The 10,582-nt window shown below is 38.3% G+C and overlaps 1 protein-coding gene across 4 annotated transcripts in view; it reads left to right on the top strand.

The window, feature by feature from the left end:
* Nucleotides 1–10,582, top strand: part of DDX46 (DEAD-box helicase 46) — a 73,488-nt gene that overhangs the window by 7,755 nt on the left and 55,151 nt on the right. For 3 of the 4 annotated variants that reach the window (XM_041763103.1, XM_041763102.1, XM_041763100.1), the window contains exons 4-5: nucleotides 4,566–4,662; nucleotides 7,715–7,880. In XM_041763103.1, coding sequence (XP_041619037.1) covers nucleotides 4,566–4,662; nucleotides 7,715–7,880 — 263 coding nt within the window. The remainder of the gene's footprint in view (nucleotides 1–4,565; nucleotides 4,663–7,714; nucleotides 7,881–10,582) is intronic. The other variant, XM_041763104.1, reaches the window with a different exon arrangement.

Genomic DNA, 10,582 nt, shown 5'->3' with positions numbered 1-10,582 from the left:
TTAGGATGCTAGCACCATTCAATTTTGAGATATATATATCTGATAGACATAGTATATTTATCCTTTATGTTTCTCTTTTCAGTGGTTTGTTCTTTGCCTATTTCTAAAGTGGTGACATAGGATAGTTGATATAGGAGTTTGTTTCTGTTTTCTCTATATTCCTCTTATTAATCATGAGTTTTTCTCATGTCATTAATTTTATTTTATGAATTTTTTTTATTTTACCAAGGCTGGTATAATAATGCTCACTGAGATTATTTTGAATTAAAAATAAAATATAATTCAGAAAAGTGAATGAAATAAATGTGCAATCTATTAAATAATTATAAACCAATATCCATGTATCCATTACCAAGGATAAGAAATACAACATGTATCTCCAGAAGCCCTCCATATCCCTTCTCTAACTCAGCTCTCTACTACCCCAGATAAAACCACTCCTGACTTTTATACTCATAATTTCTTTGTATTTTTTTTTATAGTTTTACACTTGTGTTCACATCTGGAAAAAGAATTGTTTAGATTTATATCTTTTTTAACATTACCTGAATAAGTCACATATTCTTTTGTATCTCTGTTGATTATTGTTTGAGACTCATCTGTGTTGCTTACAACAGTTTATTTTCATTGGTGAATGCTATTCTGTGGTATAAATTATACCACTGTTTATCCATTCTACTGAGGTAGGTGTTTGGGTTAACTTTTTGGCTATTGTGAACATTTTTATATATGTGTCATAGTATACATGTGCATGAGTTTCCCTAAGGTGTATGTCTAGGAGTGAGATTATATGGTCGTAGAATAAACATAGCTTCATTTTTTTAAAGATTTTATTTGTTTGTATGAGAGAGAATGAGTGGGAAGGGTAAAGGGAGAGGGAGAAGCAGATTTCTGCTGAGCAGGGAGCCCGGTGGAAAGCTTGATCTCCGGGGATCATGACCCAAACCGAAGGGAGACACTTAACTGATTGAACCCAGGTGCGCCCCCCCCTTTTTAAATTTATTTATTTGACGGAGAGAGTGAGTGTGAGCACATGAGCAGGGGGAGGGACAGAGGGAGAAGAATAGAGACTCTAGTAGGCTCCCTGTTGAGTGCAGAGCTCAAAATGGGGCTCCATCCCAGGAACCTGAGATCTTGGCCTGAGCTAAAATCAGGAGTCACTCACTCAACCGACTGAGCCACCCAAGAACCCCAACATACCTTCATTTTTACTGTGTAATCCCAAATGCTTTCCAAAGAGGGCATACTAATTGTACTCCAGTGAATAGTGTGAGACTTGTGTTGCTCCATACCCTTCCCAATATTTGGTATTGCCAGTCCTTTTTCATTTTGTTAATTGGTTATACATGTTAGACCAGTACTGTTGTGCTTTTAATCTGTATTTCTCTGATGACTAGTGAGGTTGAACATCTCTTCGTATGTTTATTGGTCATTCGGATTTCTTCTTTTCTGAAATATGTTAAAAATCTTTTGCTTTTTTTCCTGTTGTAGGAGGTTTTTGTTGTTCTAAAATACTCTGGTTGTTTGTCATTTGTATGAATGGCACGTATATTCTCTTACTCTGTGGCTTGTCTTGTCACTCTGTAATAATACTTCTGGTGAACAAAGACTTATGAAAGAAGAAATATTTCTCAGTTCATGTTATGTATTTAGAAGAAAGTAGATATTAAAGCCTGACAAGGGCAGTATGAGAGAAGAAAATAAAGTCTATAATTAATCTCAACATAAAAGTTATTATACTGAATCCAAAAGTATATAAAGAAAATAACTATGAACTAGTTAGATTTATTCCAGGAATGGATGGTTGATTTAACATTAGAAAATAAATCTGTTTAGGGGTGCCTCGGTGGTTCAAGTTGGTTAAGCGCCTGCCTTCGGCTCTGATCGTGATCCTAGGGTCCTGGGATCGAATTCCGCATCTGGATTCCTGCTTTGCAGGGTGGTGTGTGTCTGTCTGCTTCTCTGTCCTGCCCCTCCTCTTGCTTGTGCTCTCTTTCAAATGAAGAAATAAAATCTTTAAAAAAAAAAATCAGTGTAATTCTTTATTAATAAGATTCAAGGTGTGCTCGCCTCAGCAGCACATATACTAAAATTGGAATAAGATTCAAGGAGAAAAGTCATGGTTATCTAAGTAGATTTAGAAAAAGCTTTTTTTTTATTAACTTCAAAATATATTCATGTTTAAAAGTTCTTAGTGTACGTGAATAGAAAAGTGTTTCACAAACTGATTATAAAATTAGAAATGCAAGGGCATAAAGAATCTTAAAGAACAAGAGAGGAGGGCTACTAGATATTAAAACTTGTCATACAATTGTAGGAATTAAATGTGGTTTTAGTAAGGATAGACAAATAGATCAGTGGAACCATATCAAGAGCCCAGAGACAGATCCCCACGTACATGGTCATTTAATAAAAGACAGCGTAATTAGTGGGAAAAAGTTCTTTCAATAAGAAGTACTTGGTGGGGGAGGCACCTGGGTGGCTCAGTCGATTAAAAGTCATACTTGATATCAGTTCAGGTCTTGATCTCAGGGTTCTGAGTTCAAGCTCAGTGTGGAGCCTACTTTAAAAGAAAAAAGTAGGGATCCCTGGGTGGCGCAGCGGTTTGGCGCCTGCCTTTGGCCCAGGGCGCGATCCTGGAGACCCGGGATCGAATCCCACGTCGGGCTCCCGGTGCATGGAGCCTGCTTCTCCCTCTGCCTGTGTCTCTGCCTCTCTCTCTCTCTCTCTGTGACTATCATAAATAAATAAAAAAATAAAAAAAAATTAAAAGAAAAAAGTGGTACTGGGGACATTTGCTACCATATAATGAAGTAGGATCACCTACCTCATTCTGTCCAAAAATCAGATTAAAGACCAAATTCAGGGATGCGTGGGTGGCTCAGTGGTTTAGTGTCTGCCTTCTGCTCAGGGTGTGATCCTGGAGTCCCAGGATGGAGTCCCACATTGGGCTTCCTGCATGGAGTCTGCTTTTCCCTCTGTCTGCCTCTGCCCCGCTCTCTTTCTCTCATGAATAAATAAATAAAATCTTTAAAAAAATAAAGACCAAACTCGATAGCATAATTGTAAACTATTTAGAAGTCTGTACTAGAGGGCAGCCCGGGTGGCTCAGCAGTTTAGCGCTGCCTTCAGCCCAGGGCGTGATCCTGGAGACCCGGGATCGAGTCCCATGTCGGGCTCCCTGCCTGGAGTCTGCTTCTCCCTCTGCCTGTGTCTCTGCCTCTCTCTCTCTCTCTCTGTCTCTCATGAATAAATAAATAAAAACTAAAACAAAACAAAGATTTTAGAAGTCTGTACTAGAAAATGTCTTCTTTACTTCTGGATGGCTTCATCAAATCTGGAAAGTGTAAAATGTACCAAATTTAAAGGGGGAGAAAAAAAGACTGAATTGATTGCTTTCAAATTATTTTTTTAAGATTTTTATTTATTTATTCATAGAGACACAGAGAGAGAGGCAGAGACATAGGCAGAGGGAGAAGCAGGCTCCATGCAGGCAGCCTGATGTGGAACTTGATCCTGGGCCTCCAGGATCACACCCCAGGCCGCAGGCGGCACTAAACCGCCGTGCCACAGGGGCTGCCCAGAATTTTTTTTTTCTTATGAGATAACACACATAGGGATGAAATGCAAGCCTTTGGGGGTTTTATTTTTAATTTTTTTATTTTTAAAGATTTATCTATTTATTCATGAGAGACACAGACTGAGATAAAGAGACAGAGACACAGGCAGAGGTAGAAGTAGGCTCCCCACAGGGAGCCAATGCAGGACTCCATCCTGGATCCCAGGATCACAACCTGAGCTGAAGGCAGGCACCCAACCACTGAGCCACCCAGGCGTCCCATGCTGGGGTTTTAAACATTATATATTAAATTATCGTACAGAATGTTAATATTTTCTTTTTTTTTTTTTTTAAGATTTTATTTATTTATTCATGACAGAGAGAGAGGCAGAGGCAGAAACAAGCTCCATGCAAGGAGCCCAATGTAGGACTCAATCCCAGGACTCCAGGATTATGCCTTGAGCCAAAGGCAGGCACTAAACCGCTGAGCCACCCAGGGATCTCCAGAATGTTACTGTTTTCATAAATTTCTTCACGTGTTAAATTTTACCTCTCAAACTTTGTCATTTGTATGATATGTCTACTTTTTCTTGGCCAAATTGCCAAATACTTAATAATATTTGCAATTAGTTATAGGATTACATTTTCAACTTATTTCCAAGGTGATTATTAATGTAAAAGTTAAGTTGACCCTTGGAAGTTTCTTACCTAAAAAGTAAAATGCAAGTCTTTAAATGTATTTTATTATTTTTTTTTTTTGAGAGACAGTGTGTGTATGTGAGCAGGTATGGGAAGGGGCAGAGGGAAAGAGAATCTTAAGCAGGCTCCATGCTCAACACAGAGCCTGTCGTGGAGCTTGATCCCACTATTCTGAGATCATAACCTGAGCTGAAATCAAGAATTGGACACTTAACTGACTGAGCCACCCAGGCGCCCTCTTTAATTGTATTTTAAATGTGAATTTAAAGCACAAATAGATAATGTTTCTTTTTCTCTTTTTTGGTAGGTCTAGATCCAAAGAGAAAACAGATAGTGGGGAAAGTTCTAAAGAGAAGAAAAAGGACAAAGATGACAAGGAGGATGAAAAAGAAAAAGATGCTGGCGTATGTTTACTAACATGAATAATTGTATAGTATCAAATTTGTTTCTGTGATCACAAACTGTTGGGGTTTTATTATTGCTATTGATTTTATTATTTTATTTTATTTTGTTTCTTTTTTTTTTAAGTAGGCCCTGCATCCAGCATAGGGCTTGAGCTCACAACCCTGAGATTAAGAGCCATATGTTCTACCACCTGAGCCAGTTAGGTGCCCCTATATATTTTTATTTTTATTTAATTTATTTTTTCTTAAAAGATTTTATTCTTTTATTTGAGAGAGAATGAGAGAACACAGCAAGGGGAGCAGCAGAGGAGGAGGGAGAAGCAGACTCCCTGCTGAGCAGGGAGCACAACGGGGGCTCCATCCCAGGACCTCAGGATAATGACCTGAGCCAAAGACAGATGTTTAACTGACTAAGCCATCTAGGTGCCCCTATTTTTATTTTTAAATAAACGATAACTTATAAAGAAAGAAACAGGTTAAGGAAAGAACAGTGAAAGCTGTTCCCAGTAGAAATTTTTTTTCTCAAAAATCTTTCATGTCTATATACATTATCTGTTTTTACTTAACAAAATGTGACCGTAACATATATACTATGTTATACCTTGCTTTTGTTCTGTTTGTTTGTTTGTTTGTTTGTTTTAAATTAAAAAATCTCTACTGATGTAGGGCTCAAACTCAACCCCCAGATTAAGATTTGAGGCTCCACTAACCCAGCTAGGTGCCCTGCTTTTGTTTATTTTTAAATTACGCATTATTTTATCAACACATAAGGTCTGAAGAAGAATAAACAGCAGTAGACCCACTATCCAACTTAAATAGATTGCCACGCTGTTTTATTTATTATATATTGGAGGTCTGTCCTCTGTAACTGCATAAATGATATAGCTCAATGTTTTTAATGTCTGCATAGTGTTCTATTGAAACAATGTAGAGAAATCACCTTTGATGGGAAGGATATTTAGGTTGTTTCCAGGCTTCGTTATGAATAGTGGTACGTGAATCCTTTTACGCATGTCTTTTGTGAATATAGTATAGGTAAATTGATATCAGTGAAATGGCTTTATCAGTGTGTTGCATTTAATGTTTTAAAAAATAGCATCAATTACCCTCTAAAAGATTTGTATACTTTTAAAGAGTTTATTTATTTATTTATTTTAAATTTTATTTATTAATGAGAGACACAGAGAGAGAGAGGCAGAGACACAGGCAGAGGGAACAGCAGGCTCCATATAGGGGGGCTGATGTGGGACTCGATCCCGGGACTCCGGGATCATGCCCTGAGCTAAAGGCAGGCACTCAACTGCTGAGCCACCCAGGCGTCCCTTAAAGTTTGTTTATTTAAGTAATCTCTACACGCAACGTGGGGACATTCAATGTGGGGCTAGGCTACTCTTGCCACCTCAAGATCAAGAGTCATGTGTTCTGACTGAGCCAGCCAGGTGCCTTAAGTTGTTTTTTTTTTTTTTTTAAATTAAGTTGGAAATTTTAATTCCAGGGTACTTAACATCCAATGTTATATTAGTTCCAAATCACCATTAAAATTGTGTGGTAGTGGGGATCCCTGGGTGGCTCAGCGGTTTGGTGCCTGCCTTTGGCCCAGGATGAGTCCCGGGATCTTGTCCCATGTCGGGCTCCGACATGGAGCCTGCTTCTCCCTCTGCCTGTGTCTCTGCCTCTTTCTTTCTCTCTCTCTATGTCTATCATGAATAAATAAATAAAATCTTAAAAAAAAAAAAACAACTCAGGGGAAGAGCTTTAAAAAAAAAATTGTGTGGTAGTGGATGCCTGGGTGGATCGGTGGTTTAGTGCCTGCCTTTGGCCCGGGGTGTGATCCTGGAGTCCTGGGATTGAGTCCCACATAGGGCTTCTAACATGGAGGCTTCTTCTCCCTCTACCTCTGTCTCTGCTTCTCTTTCTCTCTCTCTGTGCCTCTCATGAATAAATAAATAAAATCTTTAAAAAATAAAATTGTGAAAAAAAAATTGTGTGGTAAATTTTCCTGTTTTTTGATATATATAGTTTCATATCTGTCTATAAATTATTGCATATGTAAATTATTTTTTAAAAATTTTATTTACTTGAGAGAGAGCAGAAGCTGGGGGGGGGGCAGAGGGAGAGGGACAAGTAGACTCCCCGTTGAGCACTGAGCCTGAAGCAGGGCTTGATCCCAGTACCTCAAGATCATGACCTGAATTGAAATCAGACACTTAACTGATCTAGCCACCCAGGTGCGCCAGCATATGTCAACATTTTTTATTTCTATGATGCTTAATCATTAAGTTCCTGCTTATGGCTGTGAAAATGGTTTGTTGTCACCTTTTCAGAGTATTATTAATCATCTTGATAATGTCTTTAGAATGGCTGTTTTTAGGAAACCTAGACCTAAAGACTAAAAGACCAAAACTTTTTAATCATGTTAATAAATCGCTTTTACTGACTCACTTATTTGTAATAGAAGATTTCTTTTTCATGGAGGAAATTTTGGAGTTTAGAGGATTTAAAGTTGAGAATAATAATTGGAATTTTGCTTGTTAATTTATCTAGTGTCTAGTTTGAAAAAAAGTGAATTCATGTGTGTATCTAGCTTTTACTTAAAATGTGATTAGTTTATTGTCTTTGAAGTCTGTCTGCTTTCTTAGTTGTAGATGCCTTTTTAAAAAGATTTTATCTATCTATCTATCTATCTATCTATCTATCTATCTATCTATCTATCTATGAGAGACACAAAGAGAGAGAGGCAGTGACACAGGCAGAGAGAGAAGCAGGCTCCATGCAGGGAGCCTGATGTGGGACTTGATGTGGGACTCGATCCCAGAACTCCAGGATCAATCCCTGAGCTGAAGGCAGTCATCCCTGTTGTAGATGCTTTTTATTGTGATTTCATTTTGCTGGTATATTTTAAAAGATGTGTGATCTAAATCTGTTCTAATTTGAGGAATTTGTAAAAACGTCTGTTTTCCCTTTTCCTTTTTTATAATTTGGACAATTTATTTGGAATTTCCCTGGAATAAAGTTAATCTTTTTTTCTCTGTATCTCTCATTTCTCCCCAAGAATTTTGATCAGAATAAGTTGGAAGAAGAAATGAGAAAGCGAAAAGAAAGAGTTGAAAAGTGGCGAGAAGAGCAACGTAAAAAGGCCATGGAAAACATAGGAGAACTGAAAAAGGAAATTGAAGAGATGAAACAAGGGAAAAAATGGAGTTTAGAAGATGATGATGGTATATTCATTTGTTAGACTAGTAGCCTATATAACAATTCATGTAGAATATTCTAGAAATATGAGTCATATTTCATGCTGGGAATTTTTAGGCCATTTTTTACTGTGGAAAAATATAACATTTTAACCATTTTTAAACTTTATTTATTTATTTTTAAAGATTTTGTTTATTTATTCATGAGAGACACAGAGAATGAGGCAGAGACATGGAGGGAGAAGCAGGCTTCCGGCAAGGAGCCTGATGCAGGACTCAATCCTGGGATCACGCCCCGAGCTGAAGGCAGACGCCCAACCACTGAGCCACTCAGGTTTCCCTAACCATTTTTTATTTTTATTTATTTTTTTTTAAATTTTTTATTTATTTATGATAGTCACAGAGAGAGAGAGAGAGAGAGAGAGGGGCAGAGACACACGCAGAGGGAGAAGCAGGCTCCATGCACCGGGAGCCTGATGTGGGATTCGATCCCGGGTCTCCAGGATCGCGCCCTGGGCCAAAGGCAGGCGCCAAACCGCTGCGCCACCCAGGGATCCCCCTAACCATTTTTTAAAAAATATTTTATTTATTTGAGATAAGAGCATGAGCAAGGGGGTGGAGCAGAGGGAGAGGGACAACAGAACTCCCTATTAAGCAAGGAGCCTGATGTAGGGCTTGATCCTAGGGCCCTGAGATCATGACTTGAGCTGAAACCAAGAGTCAGAAACTCAACCAATTTAGTGGTGCCCAGATTTTAACCACTGTTAAGTGTATAATTTTGTGGCATTAAGTATATTCATGTTTTTTTCATCATCCATCACCACTGTCCATTTCCAGAACTTTTTTGTTATTCCAAACAGAAACTCTGTACCCAATAAAGATTTTTCTTTACTTTTTTTAAGATTGTACTTAAAAAAAAAAAAAAAAGATTTTATTTATTTATTCATGAGAGACACAGAGAGAGAGAGAGAGAGGCAGAGACACAGGCAGAGGGAGAAGCAGGCTCCATGCAGGGAGCCCAGTGCGGGACCCGATACTGGGACTCCAGGATCACACCCTGAGCCAGTGGTAGACACCAAACCACCAAGCCATCCAGGGATCCCTCAAGATTTAAAAAAAAATTTTTTTTTTTTATTAAAATATTTTTTTTTAATTTTTTTTATTTATTTATGATAGTCACAGAGAGAGAGAGAGAGGCAGAGACACAGGCGGAGGGAGAAGCAGGCTCCATGCACCGGGAGCCTGATGTGGGATTCGATCCCGGGTCTCCAGGATCGCGCCCTGGGCCAAAGGCAGGCGCCAAACCGCTGCGCCACCCAGGGATCCCTAAAAAAAATTTTTAAGTAATCTCTATATCTGATGTGGAGCTTGAACCTACAACCCTGATACCAAGAATCACATGCTCCACTGACTGAACCAGCCAGGTGTCTCTGTACCCAATAAAAATCAATTCCACATCTTGCCCTTCTCTCTACTTCCTATCTCTGGTAATATCTATTCTGTGAATTTGCCTATTCCAGGTACCTCACATAAGTGTAGTCATACATTATTTCTGCTTTTGCATATGGGCTTATTTTATTCACTGTTATGTCCTCAAGGTTCTTCCATGTTGTAGCATGTATCAGCCTCTCATTCCTTCTTTATGGCTGAATCATAGTCCATTGTGTGTATAATACTACATTATGTATACCTTTTTTTCTGTTGGATATGTGGGTGGTTTCACCTTTTGACTATTGTGAATAATGCTGCTATGAATATAGTGCAAATATCTCTTTGAATACCTGCTTTTGGTTCTTTTGGATATATACCTAGAAGTAGAATTACTGGATTCATATTGAGCTATTAAATCTCTTGTAATATTTATTAATATGTAAATTGTAGGTCAATGTTCAATTTTTTTTAAGATTTTATTTATTTATTCATGAGAGACACAGAGAGAGAGAGAGAGAGAGAGGCCGAGACACAGGCAGAGGGAGAAACAAGCTCCATGCAGGGAGCCTGACATGGGACTCGATCCTGGGATTCCAGGATCACGCCCTAGGCTGAAGGCAGGTGCTAAACCGCTGAGCCACCCAGGCTGCCCCTAGGGCAATGTTCAATAAGGAATTACTGATTTTACTTTAGAATGGAGAGTTGGGTTCTTATGGGCATAGTCAATAAATAGCTTTTTAATTTTTTACTACAAGTAAGTATGTTAGTAATGAAGGTAAATTAAGGGTATGTTTTTAGGTCCTTCCTGATTTTTCATAACTTGGAAGTATTTCCCTATCATATCTGATTTTGATTTTTAGGTTTTAGTGAAGTAGGCAAGTATGAAATTTTTTTTAAGTATGAAATTTTATAGGAAAATGGAAATTTGCTTCATTTTTCTGTGCAAAATACAGTGAATTTTTCAATTTTTGTGAAAATTTCACAGAGTGGTTTAAATAGATGAAGGAATTGTATTCTTTTTTTTTTTTTTTTTTAATTTTATTTATTTATGATAGTCACAGAGAGAGAGAGAGAGGCAGAGACATAGACGGAGGGAGAAGCAGGCCCCATGCACCGGGAGCCCGACGTGGGATTCGATCCCGGGTCTCCAGGATCACGCCCCCGGCCAAAGGCAGGCGCTAAACCACTGCGCCACCCAGGGATCCCCAGGAATTGTATTCTTAAGGGACAATGATGTCTTAGTTATGTGAAAAAAAGATTATCTTGAAATTAAAATGTGCTATTTTTTCCTATGATTT

Source organism: Vulpes lagopus, chromosome 7 (assembly GCF_018345385.1).
Source record: "Vulpes lagopus strain Blue_001 chromosome 7, ASM1834538v1, whole genome shotgun sequence".
Taxonomy (NCBI): Eukaryota; Metazoa; Chordata; class Mammalia; order Carnivora; family Canidae; genus Vulpes; species Vulpes lagopus.
Note: the sequence above shows the minus strand (reverse complement) of the source record. Positions and strands in the feature narration are given on the sequence as shown.